We start from the raw sequence: 25,866 nt of genomic DNA, 5'->3' as shown, positions 1-25,866 counted from the left end.
TAGTCAGCCAGAACAGCTTACTGAACAGCTTACTGAGGAGGAACAGGAAGCGAGAAATTCAGACAAAGAAAACAAAGAAAAAAACATTTAGAAAGGAAATCGAAGGAAAAGGCAAGTGAACCAACAATGCACTAACTTAAAGGAGCCTATTTATAAAATAAAAAACAAACCTTTACAACCCCTTTAACAATCAGCTATTTACAGTTTGTTATGGAGAAGAAAAAAAAACGCAAAATGTATCAAAAACGTAACACTTGCTTTTTTGGTGCAGGTCCATTGAAGTCTATTACACGCAAAGCGCAATCTATTGCAGGATAAAAAGCCCCTTTCCAAAAAAGCACTCTGAAAAGCACATAGATGTGAACATGTACCATAGGAAACCATGTTAAATGGACTGTAGTGTGTTTTGTGTTGTTGTGCGAACTGCCAACCGCACTAAAAAATGCATAGGTTTGAACCTAGTGTTATTCCTGTTGTGTGTGGCTGACATTTTCACTCCAGACCCACCAGCATAACATATATAACTTTATTCAATGTCTTGCTGCATTCTGCCCAAAAAAATACACGTTACTTCAGGTGTGGGGACCAGGTAACTCGCCCTACTTTCTTCCATGTGACGGTACTGGGGATTAGTAGCTCAGGTATCCGGTGCTATTACATGGGGATGGGGAGAGAATGTTGACCCTGTGTCAGCTCCAAGCTACAATTCTTTGTTCCCACCAGTAGAGCAGAAAAAGCCAGTTTTTACATTGGAGGAATCAAGCTTGGTGCACATTCCACAATAGATGTTTGCGTTTAATCCAGCAGGCCAAGGTCTTGCTTCTCTAGGTGGTAGGTATAAAGGCAATTTCAAACGTGTTTTCTAATGCTTTTGTACATGCTATGGAATTTCACTGAAATAAGGTTAATTGGGAGAGAATGTAGGTGTGGCGCTGTTCTGACTGGAAAGTACTTAGATGTTTGGTTAAAACCTAATATAGTAATGCTTCTGTGTTGTACTGTCTGCAGGGTGCAATACTACAAGACTTCAGAGAAAACAAGAAAAAATAAGAAAAGGATGATAAAAAAATAAATGAATATATACTGGCTTAGTATGCTGATATTCAGAAAATACATCCTCTGCAGGATGCAATGTAATTTATGTACTGATGTTCAATGTGTTATACCCTCTGCTGGATGTAACAAATCAGGACAGAAGCCTTTGAAAGAAAATATAATTTGAATGGAATAGGTCAAGGTGATGGGAACCAAGAGATAAGGGAATGTGGCACCTATGATGTAGATAATCTACTGTGTACACCCTCTGCATAAATGTGGTGCCTTTAATATTAAAAATCCCACAAATTGCTGGTGAGGTACCAAAAAGAAAAATGTGAACTAAACCTTGATATCAAATAGTGTTGGTGTTGTGCCCTAAGCCAGTCCGGGGTACACTGTGAAACTAAAAATTATTTCAATAGTGCTATGAACAAAACAACTTTATGAGTGTATTGCACTTTCAAAAACAAAAAAATAAATATAATTAAAGTATATGTGCTGGTGCAATAAAATTAAAAATTAAAAAAAATTGTCGCTTGAATTGTTATGCCCTCTGCGCATAACAATTCAAGCGACAATTTTAATGTGTTTGCAACTGGTTGAGAAAATATTTAGCCCTTAAGGGCTAAATAGGGTTATGTAAGGGTTAAATGTTTATGATGTGGTGATTATATTTGCCTGTGATGTGATTGTATTTAACTTGATAACGTAAATACTATTGGTGTGATGAATATACAAATAAAATGTGACAATATAGCCCACTATAAAAAAAAAAAAATAAGAATTCAAAAAGCAAACAATAAACAAAGTGACTTGTGCTCAAAAAGTGTCCAGTGCTTGCTGAAAAATTCTTAACTTCTTATTTTGGTGACAGCCGGTGTTGGTGGTTCTTATCCGTGCTCCTATTATGAATGCACTCACCAAAGGTTAGGTTCACACTAGTGCAAATACAGACATCGCATGTAATTCGCACCCACACTGCAGGGCTGATCACATGAGATATCTGTGCAATGCAAGTTCAGCCATACAGTTCTCACCCATGCAATCCGATTCCTGTGTGGGTTCACAGTTAGCAGAGCAATCTGTGAACCGATATGGGGGTGTCATTAACATTGTATTGGCACCCGCAGCAGTTTGCAGAGGGCAGTTCCCGCATCGCATATGTGTGAGCTTGGGCGTGGGTCGAAAAACTAAAAAAACTAAAATAAGGTGGTTGCCGAAGTGTGCACACCCTCTTATAACTGGGGATGTAGCTGTGTTCAGAATTAAGCAATCCCATTCAAACTCGCTCACATCCTACAGCAAAAGCCATGGTCTGCAGAGCTTTCAAAGCTTCAGAGGGATCTCATTGTTAAACACTATCAGGAGAAAGGTACAAAAGAATTTCCAAGGCATTAGATATACCATTGAACACAGTGAATACAGTCATCATCAAGTGGAGAAAATATGACACAACAGTGGCATTATCAAGAACTGGATGTCCCTCCAACATTGAGACGAAAACTGGTCAGGGAGGCTGCTAAGAGGCCTATAGAAACATTAAAGGAGCTACAGGAATAGCTGGCAAGTTATGGGGTAGAGTGGCAAGACAGAAGCCTTTTCTTGCAAAGAAAAACATCCAAGCCCAGCTAAATTTTGCAAAAACACATCTAAAGTCTCACAAAAGCATGTGGGAAAATGTGTTATGGCCTGATGAAACCAAGGTTGCACTTTTTGGTCATTAATTCTAAAAGATATGTTGTGCAGTTTTGTTTTTGTGCCAATCGCCAAAAGAACACACCCACAGTGAAGCATGGTGGTGGCAGCATAATGCTTTGGGGCTGTTTTTCTTCAGCTGGAACAGGGGCCTTATTCAAGGTATAGGGAATTATGAACAGTTCCAAATACCTGTCAATATTGTCAGAAAACCTTCAGGCTTCTGCTAGAAAGCTGAACATGAAGAGGAACTTCATCTCTCAGCATGACAACGACTCAAAGCATACATCTAAATCAGCAAAGGAATGGCTTCACCAGAAGATTAAAGTTTTGGAATGGCTCAGCCAGAGCCCAGACCTGAATCCGATTGAAAATCTGTGGGATCATCTGAAGAGGGCTGTGCAAAAGAGATGCCCTCGCAATCTCCCAGATTTGGAGTGTTTTTGCAAAGAAGAGTGGGCAAATATTGGCAACTCAGGATGTGCCATGCTAATAGACTCATACCTAAAAAGACGCTGTAATAAAATCAAAAGGGGCTTTAGGAAAGTATTATTTGTTTACTTGTCAGGCGGTTAAGTCGCCTGACAAGTTGCTCCTTTGTGAACCGGCACTTAGGGTGTGCACACTTCTGCAACCATAATATTTGTTTTTTGTTTTTGCTTCCCTCTACCTAGAATATTTCAGTTTGTTGTTCAATTGAGTTGTACAGTTTATAGGTTACATTAAAAGTGGAAAGAGTTCTGAAATTATTTATCTCAGTCTCATTTTTTTTGCATCACAGAAACCTGACCTTTTAACAGGGATGTGTACTTTTATATTCACTGTAAGTTACATTTTTGATAGCAATAGTATAATCTTTATGTTGGCAAAATATTAAATATGACTTTCATTTATTCTTCTCCTTATTACATTGTTGTGCTGTTGTTTAATGAAGCATTGCATCCATGTGTCTTTCTCTAATGATCAGCTTGTTCGGTAGCTTAGCTCCAGTTCTGATTTGATCAGCTTGTTTTTGTTTTTAATTCAGAAAGCCTTTACGTCTTCCCGTGCCAGTGGAATTATCGTCCTGATCACTGCATCTATGGAAGTAATTGTAAAGAAGCTGAAGATGGTATTTTTATTTTACATGGGAACAGAGGAGTATACCATGATGATAAACAGCCAGCCTTTAGAGCTGTATATGAAGCACTACGTAATGTAAGACACAATTCTAATCATCTTTTACCTGCATTAAACAAGCTTTATTTTATTTCTGTAGAGAAACCTACAAGTCGTTTTTTTTTTTTTCCCCTTTTTCTTTTTTTTCTCTTTCTTTCTATTCTTCTCATGCACTGTGTTTTTTAATGTTTGTTTATTGTCTTTTGACACCGCACTGACCTTCCACCCTCGTGAGCGTCTTGGCGTTATCGCAGTCACCCACACTTTTGATCCTTTTCCTGGGTGTTTACCCCAAAACATCCCCATAGTTGTAGAATATATGTGTTTGTCTTGGGTGTTGATTTTAAATCAAATGTTAGCTTAGACGATTTAGGGGGCTGGGGAAGGGATTTGTTGTTTTTTAGGCTACATCTGCATGGCAATTTCTGTGCCAGGGGTAGCCACCAACAACAATCAGTAGATTCTTTGCTGTTTTAAATGCTGCTTGTACACGCTGTGTGAACATTTGTAGCTGTCAGATATGTACTCTGTACAAATCTGCAACTGGCACTGCCACTGTTGGCATATAACCATTTGTGGTGACCCTGTACACAGCCAGTTTGTATCCTGGGTCAGCGTTTCGTTTGCGTTTTTATCCCACAGCTAGATGGCAAGTTTGTATGTGGCCATAGCACTGAGTGTTGCTGTGTCTAGAGCAGTGGATGAACATAATTGGGCACAAAATATGCCCGGTGTATAAAAATACATCGTCCCGTGGCTGGGGAGCCGCTGATAGGGTGCGCTGCATGCCATTAAAAAAAATGGCTGTACACGCCTTTACTCGTATAAATGCTAATGCTTCTGTTTATCAGCATTTAACCTTGCATATGCATACAACTTATTTGTGAAATGATGTTGTACACTCATGCATGGGTAATTACCAATACAAATAAAGGGGCCTACAGCCATTCACTTCTGTGACTGTCAGGTGAAAGGTTCCCTGAGATATTACAGTTGCCCTATAAACTCTCTGAACTCTTTCCGATAAGTCTGTCAGCCCTTGCAATAACAGGATAAAATACATTTATTTTGAAGCTGAAGTTTATCCAAATGATAATTTTGCTCTTATAACTACAGTCACATCACTTGCCTATAATGAAGTCGGTCCCATGTCGTCTAGATTTTTGACTAAACCTCAGCTTTAACTACAGGGGCCTGTTATGTGATACGGTTATTCACAAATCTTTAACGCACGCTATTTTCATTATGTCACTTTTTTTCAGTCATGACACTCTTTTGAAAGTATTTTCCGTTTTAAAACACTCCAGTCTAAAAAAAAAAAAAAAATAGCAGTCCCGCTAGCTTAGAAAAGCCGTTCTGTACATACAGAGTTTAGGGTTCAGGGGTGTAAGGGTCAGGAGTAAGGCCTAGTTCACAAGCATACGCCCGTGTGAGGGCCATGTTCTGTGCATCTCCATGCAGGCAGTCACATTAATTTCAATTGTGTAAACAGTATTCGTGCAGCCACTTATCCCAATTTATCATCCATGTGGGAATGTGTCCTCAAAATCACGCTGTCTGCATTTGGGGACTCACAGCAGCACCCACACAGATGTCATATTAGGAGCAGTAGTTGTGTCCATGCAGCCGCTGCATCCTGATTGTCGTGAATGGGACGGCCTGCAGGGGGGTACACAGAACACCTGTTCATCCTTGTTCAGGCAAACACAGCCCTTGCACAGGTCTGTGCTTAAGTACTCCCGTAATAAGGCCCAACAGTAACATATAAATATGCATATACACATTTACACATGGAAAAACTCATGAACACGCGCGCTTACATTCACATACACACAAACTCGCATACATACAACCGTTTCAAAAACCATGGTTTACTGTACCTGGCTGTAGCAGACACCTCCTGTGCTAGGCTGCCTTTACTTTCAAATTCACATTTGGCACTTGCACTCCCAGGCAAAATTGCTTACGACATTACTAGTAGGAGAAGGGGGACAAGTCAGCATTCAGTAAGCAGACTTCCCCCATCCATGGCACTGCCCATTATTGCCCTTATTGAGCTCTTACTCTGCCGTTCAGCATTTCTGATGAACCCAGAAGAAACCCTGGTTGAGGAAGGCTGCCTTATGTTATTTGATCTACCATGACAATACAGAGCTACGTTTGGGCAGCAGCAGTATGAGACATAAATATGAAGCTATAATCACCTAGTAAGTCTGACTCCCAGCTCCTGTTTAACATTGCTCTACTGTGTGACAAGAGTTACATTTCTTTATACCATATAAATTGTTTACTTTAGAGATTTAGCATCTGCACCAACAGGAGCAAGGAAATTCTCACATTGCAGTTGACCCACAGATGCCGTCTCCTTGGGATTAGGCACGTGTATCTGTTCCCATCTGTCCCTAGATGTATATAAGCACCAGTTCCTATGTACTAAGACTCTCTGGAGAAAATGTCTTTGTCGTTTCATGTAGGTTTGCAGTTTGGGAATATCGTCGTAGCTTAGCCTGGTTATTTGCCAACTTTCTCAGAGGTTATTACATCAAATATATGCATGGTTTCAGCCAAGCAGATCTAATTTTCTTTCTTTCAGGCTACAAATAAGCCTTCTAATAAACAATTTATTTCTTGTAAACCCACGGAAGAGCTGTAAAATGTGTTGGCATTCATTGTAATATAAGAGACTGACTTGTATATAACCTTCAAAAATCAATACTATATTTTACTGGCTGTCATGTGGAAGTAAAAATGAGAGAGAGGACTTTTGGGGATGTAAGATTGCTCTGCACTCACTCAGATTGATCCCATAAAATCCTTTTTTTTCCCAGTTGTTCTTTTATATATAGATCTGTCCTTCTCATGTCATTCTTCTAGCTAGCCCGTTTGATACCATTTGCAGAGAACTTTTTGAGATTATATATATATATATATATATATATATATATATATATATATATATATATATATATATATATATATATATATATATCTCAGTGCTGTGGAAATTAAAGATTAATTCCTTGATTAATCGATTAATTTTTTTGATCCATCAAAATTCTTTTGATTGGTACTCGCCTCTCTGCCGCCTTCCGAGTCTTCAGTGAGTTCTGTTGGAGATCCGGTGATGTCACAGACATTGACGTCACTGGACTCCTCCCCCCTTCCCCAAGTGCCTCCATCTGCTAACGAAGGGAAGGGGGGAGGAGTCCGGTGACATTGAAGTTCTGATTGAACGTAACGCTTATGGGGGAGGAGCTACACATGACGTCACATGCTGCTGCCCTACAGAACTAACACAATTGTCGGCTTTACATGCTGTGTTTTTATCATCTTTATGTGAGTAGTTTGTGTTTGAACACAAAAATTAAATCTTCTACTTAGTGGATGTAAACCCAATGTCATCCTTTCTAAGCTACTGCCATATTGGTTATCTAGAAGGATATACAGGCCTCCTGCATGTATCTTTACCTGTCAAATGTCTCCCCTCTGTCTGCTATGAGACCCGAAAAACTGCATATTCTGTGGGTGGGTCTGTTGTCTGGTGCTTGGTGGGTGAAGTCGTGCTGTCAGTAGACTCCCCACCCACCTCTACACTCCCCTTGTCAATATGCATATTCTCCTGTGTATTTCTTACACTTAACTTGCTGAGGTGTGGAATTCTGGCAGAGCAGCAGAAGAAACGAGGGGGAGGGAATTAAAAAAATAATGCTTGTCTCTTAGGCTAGTGCACAAGATATGTAAATCACCTGTCACTCACAGCAAGGGGGAGGATTTGAAAAAGTTTTTCTCTGTTTGTCAAGACTGAACAATAAAAGATGATTGCTCAGAGCTGGAATAACTCTTTGTGGCTCAAATGATAGGAAATCTTATACTCTATCTGACATCAAAAAAAGAAAAAAAAAATTCCGGGTTTACATCCACTTTAAGCTGTGAGCACTAGATCTTTTCTTTCTCCCCATGACCTGGCATCCTTGCTGAGATCTAAGGAGACGTGGGAGAAGTTTATGGTCCATGTTAACCCTTTTGATACCCGCTTGCATGACCACCTGTTTGCACAGGGGTCCATGCCATAAGGTGAGAGTGCTTAGACCGCATGTGGAGGGATTGTCACGCTACTGTGGAAAAAAAAAATGACTTACGTCAGTGCTGCAGTTTGAATTTAAAACGTATTTGTGTGAACTGTGAAGTTAAGTCATGGATTGTGGAAACTAACTAGTGTAGGGTGATTGTATATAGTGTATACCACATTTACCACTGACTAATGCAGAGTTGCAATGCAAGGAGATCAGATAAAAGTAAATGGATCTATATGCACGTTATAATCGAAATTAATCGATTAATCAGTAAAAAATAATCGATTAATCGAACACGAAAATTTTAGTCAGTAACGTCCCTAATATATATGTTTAAACAAGGGCTACGTTGACATAAATGTCAATAATAGAATGTAAATGATGCTATGAAGTGCAAATAATCAACAAAAGCCCCAACATCTCTTTAAAAAAAAAAAGTCTCAAATTGGGGGCCACCTGAATGTACTCCCAAATCTGAGTCCATGTAGTGAATTCCACCACTATGCAGGTATGCTTACCGGAAGGTATGGACCCAAATACCCTATGGCAATGAGTCAGCTGAGCAGTTGATTTTAAATCACATGGGGTAGAATTCATCTGTGCATTTCCTATGGATACATCAAAGTCCTCCAGAGGACCCTGGCATGAGTGCACCACCCTGCTTTCACAGATCGGTCTCCCATTTGGAAACGCATCAGGCATTTACACATAGTGTAAAACCATAGCTTAAAGTTTTATTGACATGTATAGAACACTCACACAAAGTTGAAAGAGACAGCTCTGTTAAAAATCATACATGTAGTCTTAGAAATCCAATTTTTTTGTTTGCTTGCACATGATTAGCTATTCTAACACATTCACTAACCTAAGAAAGTTCACTTGTTTGCCTTCAGTAAATCAACCCCTTGGTGTAATGGATACCACAATCACACCACAAATAAGTTGCCCAAATGTATTGCATAGAGAACAAAGCAAGTAAAATGCATTGCTTTAATGAAAACTACAGCAAAAGAATACATGAAAACAATTATTTTTTTTACTCCATTGGTCAGTCACAAAATTAATATGTTAATAGCGCCTATGTTTGTATTCCCTCCTGCAGGTAAGGTCAGTCAATACTATGCTTATATAAAATGGGGCAGCCTTTATAAACCTTTTTACCTTAAAGCAGTGGTTCTCTGCTCCTGTCCTCAGGACCCAGTAACAGGCCAGATTTTAAGTATTACCTTGGGGAGATGCAGACTGAGCAGCAAATTATATCACCTGTGATGTATTTCAGTTATCTTGCAAACCTGGCCTCTTAGTGGGTTCTGAGGACAGGAGTTAAAGGGGTTTGAATTATTTTTTTTTTTAACCACTTCAATGCAGAGCATTTTCACCCCCTTCCTGCCCAAGCAAATTTTCCTTTGTCAGCGCTGTCGCACTTTGAATGACAATTGCGTGGTCATGCAACGCTATACCCAAGTTAAATTTTTATATTTTTTTTCCCCACAAATAGAGCTTTCTTTTGTTGGTATTTGATCACCTCTGCATTTTTTATTTTTTGCGCTATAAACAAAAGAGCAGCAATATGTTTGAAAAAAAAAAGCAATATTTTTTACTTTTTGCTATAATATCACAAATTTAAAATAAATAAATTTTCCTCAGTTTAGGCCGCTATGTATTCTCCTACATATTTGTCGTAAAAAAAATCCCAATAAGCGTATCTTTATTGGTTTGCGCAAAAGTTGTAGCGCCTACAAAATAGAGGATAGTTTTATGGCATTTTTATTATTATTATTTTTTTTTTACTAGTATAGTAATGGCGGCGATCTGCGATTTTTATCGTGGCTGGGATATTGCAGTGGACAAATTCTTTTGACCGATACGCGGAGATCCGATGACGTCAGCGGACTCCTCCCCCTTCCCCAAGTGCCTCCATCTGCTAACAAAGGGAAGGGGGGAGGAGTCCAGTGACGTTTGTAGTTCTGAACATAACGCGTTTGGTGGAGGAGCCACGCCTGACATCACCCGTTGCTACCCTATAGAAATAACTTGATTGTCGGCTTTACATGCTGTGTTTTTATCATCTTTATGTGAGTAGTTTGTGTTTGAACACAAAAATTAAATCTTATACTTAAGCGGGGAGCAGTTAGATCTTTTCTTTCTACCCGTGACCTGGCGTCCTTGCTGAGATCTAAGGAGACGTGAGAGAAGTTTATGGTTCGTGTTAACCCTTTTGATACCTGGTTACATGATCACCTGTTTGCACAGGGGTCCATGCCATAAGGTGAGAGTGATTAGCTAGACCGGAAGTGGAGGGATTGTGGGAAAAAAAAAAAAAAAAACTTACGTCAGTGCTACAGTATGAATTTAAAATGTATTTCTGTGAAGTTAAGTCATGGATTGTAGAAACTAACTAGTGTCGGGTGATTGTATATAGTATATACCACATTTACCACTGACTAATGCAGAGTTGCATTGCAAGGAGATCAGCTAAAAGTAGTTGGATCTGCATTATAATTGAAATTAGGCGATAAAAAAAAAATCGATTTAATCAAACACAAAAATTTTAATCAGTAACAGCCCTAATTTTTATATGTAGGAGAGGAGTGCCAGAATAGGCCCGGTATGGAAGTGGTTAAGGTGAAAAACCTTGAGGATTTACAGCCCCTTTAAGAACCACTGCCTTAAAGGACCCCTTTATTCAGGTCTCTGGGATCCCCTGTTAAATTCATATTGGGTCAGTGGGAAGACAGCCCCTTGCATTGCTGTTTAGTGGTAAGAATACTCCCTTACAGTGCTAGTCAAAATGCAACCCTTACAGACAAATTAAATAGATTGATGTCATGCCGGTGGGGTTGGACCCAGAACCATGCACATACTATCAACAGGAAAGTCAATCAACCACAGCTAAAAGAACCACCAGCAATCTCTGAAGGAACCTTATAATAAGTCAAACTTAAACACGTTCAATTTGTCTGCGCTCAGCCAGGCCCCTGCACTACATAGTTGATGGTAAATCTAAAGGAAACTGAATAAGAAAATTGTATAATGTATGGCCAGCTTTAGGGTTTCACTCAATCCTGGTTGAGAGTGGCTGATCAACCTTTTTTCAGCTGAATGACTTGCTTGCCATACTACTATACCAGTGTACATTTAATTCAGTAACCAAATACTGTATTGTTAAGAATGGTAAGGAATCAAGATGGATGTAATTTCTTTGTATTATTTATTTTACTGTCTAACAAGAAGAAACAAAACTGTATCTCAATAAAAAAATTTTTTTTTTATTTTAATAAAGTTTTTTGAGTTACCTTTGCAATAGCTAGGAAAAAATCCATCTAAACACGTTTAACCCTTTGGCAGTGACATGTACCACCTGGCAATGAAAGGTTTAAAGATAAAGGCTTACAGTGACAGTGGCAGCTATGTGCGATTGGTTTATATGTAAAATTGAACTAAAAGCAAAATCATTTTGGATAGAGTAAGGGAGGGTTATAATACTTGTTTATTTTTGTCATCTTTGCCCCGTTGTGGAGATTTCGCTTCACTTCCTGTCCTATAGCCAAAACAAAGTGAGAGGAAATCACTGTAAATGAGGGTAACCCTGATGATTCCCCCAGGTCAACAGAACTAGTGTCCCTGTTGAAAGATTTCCTCCCTATTACTTTTCTGGGGACAACCCAAAATTTGTGATTTTCTTATACATTCACTTTCAGTGATAATGATAAACAGCAAATAGAGTGTGAGAATCTCCCTAACTGGGACACAGATGGCAATAAAAATGGACTGCTGTTCTAATCCATTTCCACGCTATCCAAAATGAGAAAAAAAGTTTTGCCTTTAGTTGTACTTTAATTAGCAGGCCCTGGGTAGTAATACAAGTTATTTAGTTCCAGAAAAAACGCCAATTGCAGGTACATGCAATTTTAAGGCTTGGCACACAGTATTTGGTAGAAGACAGGTTCAGCAGCAAAAGGTTACCCACGTCCCATTGAAAGCTCTGTCTCCACAAGTGACACATCTAGCCTGCTTTTTGATTGGTGCTACAAGCAAGGTGATGTATTAAATATTGCCCTTTATTTACCAGGCCACGTGTTATAGTGATAAAAATGTGAGCGTGTATAGAAGCAGGGTAGCCAAAACGTCAACCCTTGTTGCGTAACTACAAGATTCTGTCAGTCACAAGCATGACTCCCAGAGGCATGATGGGACTTAGATCAGCAACAGCTGGAGGGCAGCAGTTAAGTTACCCCTGGTGTAGGGTATTACATGTTGCTTGTAACATGTTGTAGCTGTTGTGTATTGATTACACAGAAGTTTTAAAGAAGAGCTTCAGGCCTAGGGGATTGCTGAGTGGAGATATACCGTATATACTCGAGTATAAGCCGAGATTTTCAGCCTCTTTTTTGAGGCTGAAAGTGCCCCCCTCGGCTTATACTCGAGTCATCGCTGTCTGCCCGCTCGATCAGCGTGTCGAGCAGACAGACAGCGGCCATTCTATTCAAAAGCCGCGCCTCCGGCTCCGCCTTCGCCTGTGATAGGCGGAACACTGAATTTCCCAGCAGCCTGTGTTCCGCCTATCACGGACATCGTATCATCCTCGTACTACGGACGAGGATGATACGACGTCTGTGATAGGCGGAACACAGGCTGCTGGGAAATTCAGTGTTCCGCCTATCACAGGCGAAGGCGGCGGCGCAGCTTTTGAATTTTACAATGGCCGCCGACGAAGAGGGCACGGGACGGAGGCAAGGCAAGGCACGGCACGGGACGGGACGGGACGGATGCAAGGAGGCAAGGCACGACACGGGACGGATGCAAGGAGGCAAGGCACGGCACGGGACGGAGGCAAGGAGGCAAGGCACGGGACGGAGGCTCGGGACAAAGGTAGGCTGGACACACACACACACACACACACACACACACACACACACACACACACACACACACACACACACGGATGGAGACACACACAGGGATGGATGGATGGATGGATGGAGACACACACACACAGGGATGGATGGATGGATGGATGGAGACACACACACACAGGGATGGATGGATGGATGGAGACACACACACACAGGGATGGATGGATGGATGGACACACACACACACAGGGATGGATGGACGGACACACAGGGATGGACGGACACACAGGGATGGACGGACACACACACAGGGATGGACAGGCATGTCTCACCCTCGGCTTATACACGAGTCAATAAGTTTGCCAGTTTTTTTGGGGGTAAATTGGGGGCCTCGGCTTATATTCGGGTCGGCCTATACTCGAGTATATACGGTACTTAATCCTCCTATCCTTCAAGCGCAAGACAGTTCCTCTCCACTTCTGCCCACCGTGCGCTAGCGGTCTTGTGAATGGGCTGTTCCTGATGCCATCACGCCCATAGACTAGCTCTGGATGTGTGGACGGCAAGAAGAGTCCACCATTGAACGTGGGAAGCACAGTTTTCCAGAGGATCAAAGGATATGGTAAGTATAGCCTTTCGGTGCATCCCTAGACAAAATGAGCAGTTAAACCCATGCAGTGCAGGCATAGCTCCTCTGCCTGGGAGGAAATTTTTTTTTTACATTGCGTGCTGCTTTAACCACTTGCTGACCACCTAACTGTAAATGTACATCATTACTTTGACATCAAATACCAGAGTTATGGCAGTATAACCCTGGCTGGTATCATTATTTACAGAAGGCCGCTGGCTTTCAGATAAAAGTGGTCCCAGCGGTGGGTCCACTGTGACTCCCATTTTATTCTCTAGGGCAGGGATATGCAATTAGAGGACCTCCAGCTGTTGCAAAACTACAAGTCCCATCATGCCTCTGGGTGTCATGCTTGTGGCTGTCAGTCTTGCTATGCCTCATGGGACTTGTAGTTCTTCAACAGCCGGAGGTCTGCTAATTGCATATCCCTGCTCTAGGGTCTCTACTAAAATATATAATCCATTTTTTTTGCTAGAAAATTACTCAGAACCCCTAATTATATAATTAGGGGTTCTAAGTAATTTTCTAGCAAAAAAAAAAAACATTTTTAATTGTAAACAACAAATGTCAGAAAAAGGCCTGGTCTTTAAGTGGTTAAAATAGCCATACACAGATCGATCTTCTCTAGTTCATCACGTGTGTTGCACAAAAGAGAATCAATCTACTCCAACATCATCATTACCAGGAATCTTCCACCCGATTCAGTATATATTTTTTTTTAAATCTGCCAAAATATGAGCCATCCATGGTTAACTTTAGTGCTTGTGTACACAAGTTTATGAGATCAGGTAAGGTAAGATTATGCTTTGCTTCTATTCTGCTGTGCCAGTCACTCTGAATTCATGACACAGGTATAATAAAGGCAATGCACAAGCACATCTTAAACTCCCATGTGTAGTAATGTATGTAGGACAGGGATATGCAATTAGCGGACCTCCAGCTGTTGCAAAACTACAAGTCCCATCATGCCTCTGGATGTCATTCCTGTCGCTGTCAGAGTCTTGCTATGCCTCGTGGGACTTATAGTTCTGCAACAGCTGGAGGCCCGCTAATTGCATATCCGTGATGTAGGATATACAAATTTTGCAAGACTTAAGTAAACCTTACACGTTATCTTGCTTCTAAAGATAGACACCATCTCCTGTCTCAGCATGCCAGCATAGAGAGATAATATAAATAATGATTATACTGAGAGGAAATGCTTGTCAGGAGGTTGCTTTCTAGACCAATACTGCACCCCATAAGAGAATCTGAAATGCTCAAGGTAGATTCATACAGTATATCTATAGTCGTGTTACAGAATGCTATTGGGTTATGCAAATATGATCCTATGTTCGTATTTTTATTTGATTCACAATTGTAATGTTTTTTTTGTTTCTCCCCATAGTATTCCTTTGGAGATGACCTCATCCGCTCTTTATTATATCCTTTAGAACTGGAATTGCAGAAAACTGTGCACACATACTGTGGCAAGATATACAAACTGTTCACCAGACAGCTGACAAATAGCATTGACGACTTTTATGCACAGAGATCAAATGCAAGGTGATGCTTTTGGCATAGCTCTATTATGTGTGGACTAAATGGAATTGCACAAAGAACAGAACGGCAGCAATCATACGCTTCTGTTCAGAGGAAGCACTACATGCTGTGTACACTGTTACTGGAAACCATTGTGTCAGGCCATCAAAATGAACAAAAGCTTTCAACATATCCTTGTGTGTTCTCATAATATAGTACAGATAGCGGGATATGTTGTACATTTAAGTGTAAATAATTTTTACTATTTCCTGTAGCTTGTATTCAAGCCAAATAAAAGGTAATGATGGTGTTTGTGGGAAAGGAAGGAATATTAGAAAATTCTACTTGTATAAGAACTGCAGCTGTTTAACACCATATTTTGCTGCTGTACAGCAATGTTGTGTGAATTTTTCTACTATTACACGGTTAGCCAGACCTATCCACAGGGACCACTAATAATATTTGTGTTCCATCTCTTCTCAGGATCAGAAGGGTGTTTTTAAGAGTGATGGTTTTACACACTAAACAGGTTTCTGTGTCTCCGCTACATGTAGCATGGGATTGCACAGAAGGCAGGATTACACCTCGCACCTTTTATAAAGAGACTTTAATGGGCTCTGAAGGAAGAAAATAGAACAAATAATGTCCTTTAAAGGTTTCTGTGTATACTGCTCATGTTCCATCACAACTGCCATTTAATAAAGCTCAATTTCCTTTCTAAACAAATCAACAGGTAGACACGGTATATACCCACAGACATGTTTTGCTCCCAGCAAATCTGGAAAATAGATTTTAATGGTGTTGGTGGAGAAAATGTTTGTAGAAAATACCATACTATGAATGCGGGAGGAGACATTGTTCGTATATGAGAAGACTTAAAATCCAACTCCAGGCACATTGATAATTTATATTTTTATAAGCCCTAAAGTGGGTGTAAACCACTGACGTGAAAAATGAACAAAGCATGTCCTTTTTATAGTGTACCTCAAATCCAGAGCACCGGGCTGGGTTCACACACAAATTGCAAATTGGATGCATCGAATCCCTGCATTGAATTTGCATGACACAGTGTGACCTGCTCTCAATGGAGCTGGTTCACACAGCTCCAGGGCGGCTGTGGTCCGCTTTTAAAAAGGGTCCTGTGAGTCGGGTTTCTCCTTTCAGGTAGTAATTCAGGCAGAAATATGAACCTGATTCGCACCTGCAGCAGCATATGTGAACGGAGCATGCCTGCTCCACTATCTGTATTCTGCTTTCTGGCAGCTAATGCAAAGTCCAAGAGGGAGACAGAGATGGGGAACTCCAGAACACAGCCTGCGATTGACAGCCTCATCTATGCATGTCTACCTATGAATTTGTGTGGAGAGGGGGGTGTCTGTTTCCTCCACTCAGGTGGCAGGTTAGTCATCTCCCTGCTCTATACTGGGCAATGTGTGACCACCGAATTCCCACCCCCAGCATGCTAGAAATTAGAGATGCCGTGTAAAATGTGTGGTTTAGGGGGCTATAGAGAAGAGATGGCTGTAGATAAAACAGGTACAACTTATGTAGGAGGATTTGTTTTAGCTCTGTATATCATTTGAGGCTAGTCATTTCAATTATATGTAGGGAGTTTACAACCACTATTATATACTATTTTTTTTACAGTTCCCCTTTTCATAATCAAGCATTTTCTTACTTGAATACTCATATCTAAGGCCGCGTACACACGGGCGGACTGTATGGCCTACTTAGTCCATCATACAATCCAACGGACAGTCCGTCATACTTTCGAATGAACGGACTTGACCACACACGGATGCACAAACAGTCCGTCGAAAGCTTGCACGATGACGTTTACAGCACGTACGACGGGACTAGAAATAGGAAGTCCAATACACAGCAATGCACCTTTCCGCCGTGTAAATCCTTTCTGAGCATGTGCCATTCTTAGTCCGTCGAACTAGCCTACTCACGAGCGGATTGTCCGCTGAAACCCAAGTATGACGGACAGAATTACGGAAATTCCGAAATACTTAGTACGCCAGACTGCACGCTGAAAAAGTCAGCTGAAGCCCACACACGAGCGGACTGTCCGCTGAAATGTGTTTAGACGGACTAAGTAGGCCATACAGTCCGCCCGTGTGTACGCGGCCTAAGCTACACTGAGGGCCAACAGCAGTCATGTTTCAAGCTTTCAGCCATACCGGAACAGTTTCTACTATTAAAACTGGTCCAGTGTTGTACTTCCACCACCTCCCTCTACTTACATTCACAAACTAAAGCCCTGTGATAATGCTGCGTATGCATGTAAGAAAACACTACTTTAATAAAGGGGAGTTGCATTAAATATTAATGCTTAATATAGTAAGACTGTAAACTTAGTTTTTAATTAACTTGTATTGAGGCAATGTTGGCGTATTTACAGGACCTGTTTCTTGGAATGCCAGCCCCCCCCCCCCATAAATATCACCCCAATGGCAGATGCTCATTTATTTGTTTATATAATTCATGTAAGAGCAGTTTCATGAACCCTGGCAAGCAGCTACAGGTGTTACTGCTTTTAGCGTTGCTGCAAATATGGTGTTTAGTATGCGGTTGGACCCTCCATTATATTTCATGGTTAGGGACGGCGTTAGGCACCCATAAATATCTAAACAATAGCATAACCTTTGAGTTCTTGATTTAACTGACAAATATTTATGAATATGAAAGGAGAAGTGTGAGCTACATAAAAAAAAAATGCAAACATACATACTTACCCATATGTATGCAGCTGTCCTCCAATGGTTCTCACACTGAGAACTGAATGATGACGTGGCCGCTGATCACTCATTCTCAGTCCTTTCTGAGTTCTGCTCTGCCCATCCGGCACTCACTGGCGCACCTGGCTAGGAAGGGGGTGGGAGCGGCTGGCCAGTCAGGCATCTGGGTGGATCCCAACATTATTGTGATCCTGACATTATTAGTGGCTCTGTGATGACAGTGGGCTTTATCCCACTGTCCGCTGATTCTGGGTCACAGAAGAGCACAATTAAGTGCACTCTTTTGATCCAGGTGAGAAGTATGGCTACAATAAACCATGGACCATACTGCTCTTTTAACTATAATCACCACTGCTAAATATTGATTTATTTTCTATTGAATGCTAAATTTTTACCATCTCTTTTGCATAACCAAGTTTATTAAAACAAGAAAAAGTGCATACAAATTATTACATACAGCCAAGGTGTCATTGGTATCAGAAGGGTGTACAGTAAGTAGAGTACAGCCGGTTCAAAACCGGTGTCATGAATAACAAACATTTGTAAGAGGGAACAAAAACCAGGGAGAGAGTGGTAGCTGGTCCCGACCATGTGGGTCAGCCAGACCCAAACCAGAACACACAGGGGCAAACCATCTAACTGGCAACATAGATTCAAAGTGCCATTACGTACAAGTATCGGAGTCTTGTAACCAACGATCCCATATTTTGTCATATTTGGCCGGGCATCCCCTGTTAATATACACAACCTTTTTATATGGTAAATTATTATTGACCTCCGCCTTCCACTCCGCCAGCCCGGGGGGTGCGGGCCGCATCCACCTCCGGGCAATGACCTTCTGCACCGAAAACAAGGTCTCATGCAGGAACGTCTTAGCGTATTTGTCTATAGTATCTGGAAGTACCCCAAGTAGGCATTGTTTCGGGTCCAATGTGACCGGAGAGCCCATGTGATCGTGCAGGAATGTTATAACTTGCGCCCACAGGCCTTGTATTTCAGGGCATGACCAGATTAAGTGAAAGAACGTACCCACCTCACTCCCACACATCTGACAAAGGGTAGATTGAGTGCTTCTGTATCTGGCAACCCGAAGGGGGGTGAGATACGCCCGGTGGATAATATAAATTTGGGTCAGTCTGTCAGCAAGTTTGGGTGAGACAGCCTTGCAGGATTCCAAAGCCTCCTCCCATTCCCCATCCTCCAAAGGGCCCACCTCTCTCTCCCACCGGGGCCTGAGAGTATGTGCCAGTTTGGTGGAAGCAGGGGTAGTGAGCATGTCATAGAAGGACGAAGTTAATTTGCGGGGGTCAGTACTCTTGATTATGGCCATTAGTGCATTGGTGGCTGACTGCGGGATGGATTCTGAAAACTGAGCCCGGGCCGCATGTCTCACCTGTAAAAATCAGAAGAGCATGTAGCTGGGGAGTGAGAATTCTTCTCTGAGCGTGGCAAAGGTTTTAAGGGTTCCGTCAACAAACAATTGATGCATATAGAGAATACCATGAGTAGACCAAAGGTCTGCATCGGGAAGTTGTAAGAATTCTGACAGTTTTATTATGCCATAATGGAGTGTAATCATTATAGAGTGGTATCCCCAGCTTGACAGAAGCCAAGTCCCATATGCGTCTGTAATGGTATAACAAAGTCTGTCTGTTGTCCCCCAGGCCCGCCCCACCAAGGCCCATCGCCAGCGGGTAAATTGAATCTTCGGTGCGTCGAGCCCACCCCGGGCATAGCAGTTGGAGAAACCGCCCTCTGTCCGTTTTGTCTATATGGTACAGTTGGGATAATTGTGCCGCAATGTAATAAAGATTAAAATCGGGAAGGGCCATGCCCCCCAGGTCCGTGGGGTTTTTAAGCACCTGCCAAGCTAATTTATGTCTGTTGTTACCCCATACAAAGGGTTTAAGAAGGGCCTCAAGGGATTTAAAATGCTTCAAGGCTAAGTAAGTCGGGGAGTGCCAGAGAACATAGAGGATCTTGGGTAGCAGAACCATTTTTATGAGGTTTACCCGGCCCCAAACCCCCAGTGGTAGACGGGCCCAGGCCCGTAGTTTGGATTTAACGTGGGAAATTAGAGGGCTTTTACCATCTCTTTTAACTAAAGACTGTTTTGTTTCTGATCAAAAAATTGCCAGGCTCATTTAATACAGTCCAGTGACTGTGCAAAGTACAGTAACCTACAGCAATTAGATCTGTTTAACTGTGGTTTAAACATTGAGTGATGTAATTCATTGCTGTGGGTTACTGCGCTTTGCATGTCGTTATTGTACTATTCATGCCTTACCTAATAAGCCTCTATGGTCACCAGCATATATAAATAAGTACAGAGGTAAAGTGGTTATAAAGGCTGAAGTTTTTTTTTTCCTTCATGCATTCTGTGTGCAGCCCCCTAATACTCATCTGAGCCCACTCTTGATCCAGTGATGTGCATGAGAGCCTCAACTGTTCCGGGACTCCCTCTCGTCATTGGCTGAGACAACAGCGGGAGCCATTGGGGGTGAGGGGGGTGAGGCATGGCTGAGCAGCAGCTCTGTGTCTTAAGGACGCATAGAGTGGGGCTCAGGAGTGAGCATGCACCAGTGCCCCCTAGCATGCAGCTTGCCATTTTGGGACAGTGGTCATGGAGAGGAGCCAGGAGTGGCGAAGAAGATTGAGGCTGCTCTTTGCAAAACTATTGCACAGGGCGGGTAAGTATAATATATACATTTTTTTTTTTTTTTTTAAAGCTGAACTGTTAATACCATTTAAGATATTCAGATTTTTGTTAACTGCATGCTTGTTCTGAGTATGTGACTGGGAAATTACATAAATCCAAGAAACCAATTTTTCTGAGGTTTACATTGGAGCAAGAAAATCTAGCCACGTTGGCCCAGTTGCATTCACCCTGTGCGTGGTGACAGGTGGAGAGGACCAAGGCAAATGAGGTTTTAAGGTTAAACTTTCATTTGCAGGATGTCAGACATGAGGGAATGCATTTTTGTTTTACATTCTTTAAATTGTATATGTCAAATTTAGATCAAACCCAGTGTCTAACTTCTGCAGTAATGTAAATGTAACAAATTTTACTAAGACCTGTTATTTTTTTGAAAGGATGTATAACTCCATAATTTCTCAGAATGCCCTTGCTGGCTCATGTCTGAAATCGGCTAATTGTTCCAACCTCAGGCTAGGTTTGGTGTTCACAGCTCTAGGTTCTGGGTTATCAAATTAGAAGTAGCTAGAAAGGGTTCAAATTTTTCCTGGAAAAGCTCTTTTTTTTCTTTCCTTTTACCATCCTTTTTTTTTTTTTTCCTCCAATCCTTCAAAACAGATTTTTTTGGTATGTTAAAAATTGTGGTTATTTTTTTTTTTTTTAACATAGTCAGTCTGCTAAGCTGCACACAACCCGTATGATTCAGGTTGCTGTTTAATAGATGACAAAATGTCAGTAAAAGCATGGGAGTTTTCTTTTATTCTCTGCCTAACTGGGACCACAGATTTGCCCCTCCGAGTAAATCTGATTATAAGCTCCGCTGATAAGCATTATATGGGCCAAGCACAGCATGTTTATTAGTATATAGCAAATTTGACTATTTTATTATAACCGTGATGTGCAGCCCCAGGACCTTGCACATCTAACAAGAATTCTCTGTCCTGACTGTTTTTCTTAAAAAATGCGATATCACAGTTTTGGTTTTTGGGGCATTTTAACTGTGAGGAAACACTTTTATTTTGTCTTGTGACATTATGTGCCTTGTATTTTATGTATTTTCATGTGTATTGTATATATGTTTTGACAATCATTGTTAACTTTTTGTGAAGAACTGTGAATGCAGATGTCTTTTCTATCGAAATTTTTAGTTGTTTTTTCATATATCAGTCATATTTTATGGAAAAGTCGTTTCAAGTCTGTTTTACATAACATGGCATTTCTCACATCTTCCTATCTACTGGCTCATTTTAAAACTGTTCAGTTCTTGAATTCTTTCCTGGGTCTTCTGGAATGGAAATATATTTTCAATTGTTTTATTAAATGTTCATGAAAAATGCTTATCTTGTGTGGTGCTTTTTTTTTGTTTAAAGCATATTTGTTTAAAGCCGTCCTTACCAGGAACTGTAGCAGCTGCATTTGTTTTTTTTCCTTTTTAGTCCCCCCCCGGTGATCAGGCCAAAACTACGCTTCCAGTCCTAGGGCAATGCTTATGACTCTACTGTATCTGGAGTACCACTGTCCACCCTTGAACAGCAGCATTATCAACCAGTGAAGAGGTTAGACAAATTAAAGTCTAAATCCAGCTAACACCTTTTATGCCAATACAAGAACATTTTTTATATTATTTTGGAATAACATTTTTTACTATTCTTAAATGGTGACCATTGTAAGCACCCGGCAGTGTTAAATGGTTTGTCTCGAGCCACTTTCACTTTTGCTGACCAGCTTAGTCTGTTCAAGGAAGTTGAAAAATAACCAAACTACTGGCAGGATCAGTGGCTAATTTAATGGAGGACTCAAGCAAAGACTCTTGTGTTATTGCAGACTGCATCATATATTAAAAATTTTGCCCATAGTTCCACTTTTAGAGCTTTGTGATTGGTGAGAGGTGCAACAACATACAGAATATTGTGTGCAATAGAGATTGGGTTCTCACCTGGGTGCTTGGAGGCCGCAGGGTCAAGGTGCATGCCAAGAGACATTCCAGAGCTCTTGGCATGAAGAATCTGAGTCCTAGACGGCGGGTGATGTCATTCCGGTGGGCAAGACCTCCGGCGCAGGCATGCGTCAAGTGGCTCCGGTCGCTGAAACGCAGTTGGAAGAGGCGGGTCTTCCGGTTGGTGCCTTTCTTCCAGGCCCTCCTGCCAAGGATACTGGGAGTATCATTTAAAATGCCCAGAATGGTGATTAGCAGCCACTGTGCACCAGCCAAACCCAGGTAAGAGAGGTGCCTCTTTCTTACTGGGAGCTTTTTTCTATGCATTTTCCTTCCTTCAGGAAGCCTTCAGTTGTCTGCTAAAGTGATGTCTTTTGGCAGGTAAGCAGAACAGGGGTGTGTGTACATATCTTTCTCTTTTCTTGGTGGCACCTGTTTCAGTTTGGTCACAAAGGTGTTCTTGTGGGTCACCCTACCCCTGGTGGGTGGGGGGAGGTTATGTTTTGCAGGGTAAAGCCACAGCCATATTGGAGAGCTCCTTCTGGGAGAAAATGCCCCCTGTAAAAACCTGTTAAGGGACTCCTAGCCAAAACCACTCTGTAGGTCATGTGGTGTGGGGCTAGTACAAGGAGAATCTGCACAACAATTTAAAGAGTTTTGTTCCTCATTTAGGAAAGAATTGGCAGAAACTTTGGGTTTCAGAACTTTCCTTATTAAAGAGAAAAACAGCCTAGGAGTCAGAGCACCCATATTGGTCCTTTACTGTCCATTTCAAGAGCAGTGGGGAGTGAGTCAGAGGAAGTAAGAGAGAGTATCCCCCCCACTTCCACCGTGGATTCAGAGAAGTATGAGGAAGAGGAGGTTAGGGCTTCTTGTTACAAACTCCCTAGAAGAAGTGGATGATATCCTAAAGGCAATTTATACCACCCTTGAGATTCAAGGGAAAAAGGCGCAGCTATCAATACATAAGATGTATCAAGGAGTTGAGGAGGCTAAGCCACAGGGTCTTCCCAGTCCTTAAAGTGCTAACAGGAATCTTTGAAGAGTGGAAGGATCTGAAAAGGGGTCAGATTTTCTTTATAGTACATCACGGGACACAGTGCCATAGTTATTAACTATATGGGTATATAGGCACCTTGAGGTGATGGACACTGGCACACCCAAGACAGGAAGTTCTCTCCCTATATAACCCCTCCTCCTACCAGGAGTACCTTTTCGCCAGTGTCTAAGGTGTTGGTCACGAGTGAAGATGTGCTCTGAAGAGCTCTGCTGGAGGGATCCTTACTGGATTTAAATAGCCTCCACAGACTGGATCCATCCAAAGTGCCACTGAGGCCAAGGTAGATGGTACCCGGGCCTCGTATTAGAACAAGGTTTTGCCTGTAACGCCTCTCTTTGGAAGGCTGGACCCTGGGATCTAGTGCTTTGGTCATGCTCACATTACCTAAAGTTTTTCCTGGCGGGGTGCTATACGGGTCCAAGGGAGTGGAACCCCGATAAAAAGGGATCCGGTCCTTGAAGGTTTGTTAAACATAACCTGCCGTGATGGGTGAAGGTTGGATCTGTCTGATAACAGCAGAATCCTGTGGCAGGGAAAAGGTAAGTGAAGAAGCCTAGGAACTGTAAAAAGTCCACCTAGGATTTTCTTCTGCGAGTGGAATGTTGTAATGCCTAAAATCTCCACTAGAGGGTGTAAATGCACATACCTTATTATGTTGCTTCTCAGCTAACTCTGTGTCAGCAGCAGAAAGTATGTTGGGTCTCAGCCATCAGCAGCAATTCAAGGGGGGAGTCCTGGATTGCCGGGAAAGTTAGCAAATGGGTAAACCTTACTGCAGCTTCTCCCCCCTGGAAAGGGAGAAGGGGTAGGAGGCTACATCTGCTTGTTTCTACTCACCCTCCTCCCTTTCTAGGGTGCAGTAGCTTTCCATGATTTTTTTCCTCCTGAGTATCCCCTTTCTGTGTCCTCCCTCTCATGGAATCTGAACAGCATGCGGGAACTGGGAGACTTAAATTAATGGAGGGGACATGGCCTAGCGCGGCACCGTGTACGGGATGCGGCATCCACGTGGATTACACAGCGCAGGCGTAGAGCTCAGAAAACAGACCTCTGTCAGTTTGCAGCTGAGAGCCGGCAGGCAAGGCACAGGAGCGGTGAGAGCACATAAGGGGGATGATACAGGCATTCCCAAAGGGAACGCATTTCACTCAACATCAGGCTGAACTTTATTAGTGGCATTTTCATTTGCTAGACTATAGTTCAGCGAGTGATGCGTTTATTTAGTACCTCTGCTTTTGTGCTTAGGACTATGCCTCCCAAAAAAGCCGTAACAAACACCTTAAAAAAGGTACCTAAAGCATCAACCCCAGGCAATGAGGATTCTAGTCATGCCTCCACATTGTCATCTCATGAAGTACCAGAAGTGGCTAGCCAGGGTGAGCCAATGGGACTGGTGGGAGTTGCAGCTGCTGCTGGCATTTCACCCCCTGTTTACGTGACTGAAGATGCTTTTTCCTCCACCCTGCTGGGGCTAGAGGAGAGACAGTGGATGGCGGATTACCCTCAGAGGATCAGGAAGAAAGGCAATCCAATGACAGTGGAAGAACCCTTTTCACCCTCACAATCTCAAAAATTCCTGGAACACTCCCTTACAGAGGTGGTTCGTTCCACTTTCAAACTGCCCCTGAGTCAGCCGAAAGTTCTGTTTCTCCTTTGGGTTCCTTAAAACCTCCACAGACTTTGCATGCGTTTTCCGTCCATGCATTACTAGAACAGCTTATTTATGCTGAATGGGATCACTCGGATAAGCATTTTCTCCCTCCTAAAAGATTTTCAGTACTTTATCCAATGGAGAATAAATTCACCAAAAGATGTAATGTGCACTTCTCAGAAGTCTGGCAGGAGGAAGTCCAGGATAGATGGGTTGTCTCCACAATAGCTCTAGTTTACAAACTGGAGTTTCGACCGCTTTTTCTGAGGTCAAACGTTCCCAAAGATCCAGAAAAAAGGCAATCTGTTTCGGGCATTAGACCGATTACTGGCTCGGGATGATCATGCATATCCCCGCAGAGGAGCAAGGTTTGGGGTTATATTCAAACCTCTTCATGGTACCAAAACCAAATGGAGATGTCAGACCCATTCTAGATCTAAAAAAATCTAAATCAATTTCTGAAGGTCCGCTCTTTTCACATGGCGTTGATCAGGTCAGTGGTTTCTATCCTACAAGCTGGAGAACCTCTGGCGTCTATTGACCTAAGGGATGCATATCTGCATGCTCCTATATTTCCCGCTCACCAAAGGTTTCTGCGGTTCGAGATAATACAGCACCATTTTCAGTTTGTAGCCTTGCCCTTTGGGCTGACTACAGCACCCCGGGTATTTATAAAGGTTCTGGCTCCACCTCTAGCCATGCTAAGGGGGCAGGGCATAACAGTCCTGGCATACGATCTATTACTAATAGACCAGTCGGTGGCCCGTTTGGAGCAAAGCGTGCACATTACAATCAAATACCTGGAAAATCT

General features: G+C 42.0%; 1 protein-coding gene across 2 annotated transcripts in view; it reads left to right on the top strand.

Moving 5' to 3' along the window:
- GXYLT1 (glucoside xylosyltransferase 1) overlaps nucleotides 1-21,744 on the top strand; it is a 71,723-nt gene extending 49,979 nt beyond the window's left edge. For both annotated transcript variants that reach the window (XM_077472459.1, XM_077472458.1), the window contains 2 exons: nucleotides 3,761-3,930; nucleotides 14,836-21,744. In XM_077472459.1, the coding sequence (XP_077328585.1) occupies nucleotides 3,761-3,930; nucleotides 14,836-14,997 (332 nt within the window). In that variant the 3' untranslated portion in view covers nucleotides 14,998-21,744. The remainder of the gene's footprint in view (nucleotides 1-3,760; nucleotides 3,931-14,835) is intronic.
- Nucleotides 21,745-25,866: the final 4,122 nt, after the last annotated feature.

Source organism: Lithobates pipiens, unplaced genomic scaffold (assembly GCF_037356315.1).
Source record: "Lithobates pipiens isolate NorthernLeopardFrog02 unplaced genomic scaffold, aLitPip1_a1.2 Scaffold_8, whole genome shotgun sequence".
NCBI classification, from domain to species: domain Eukaryota; kingdom Metazoa; phylum Chordata; class Amphibia; order Anura; family Ranidae; genus Lithobates; species Lithobates pipiens.
Note: the sequence above shows the minus strand (reverse complement) of the source record. Positions and strands in the feature narration are given on the sequence as shown.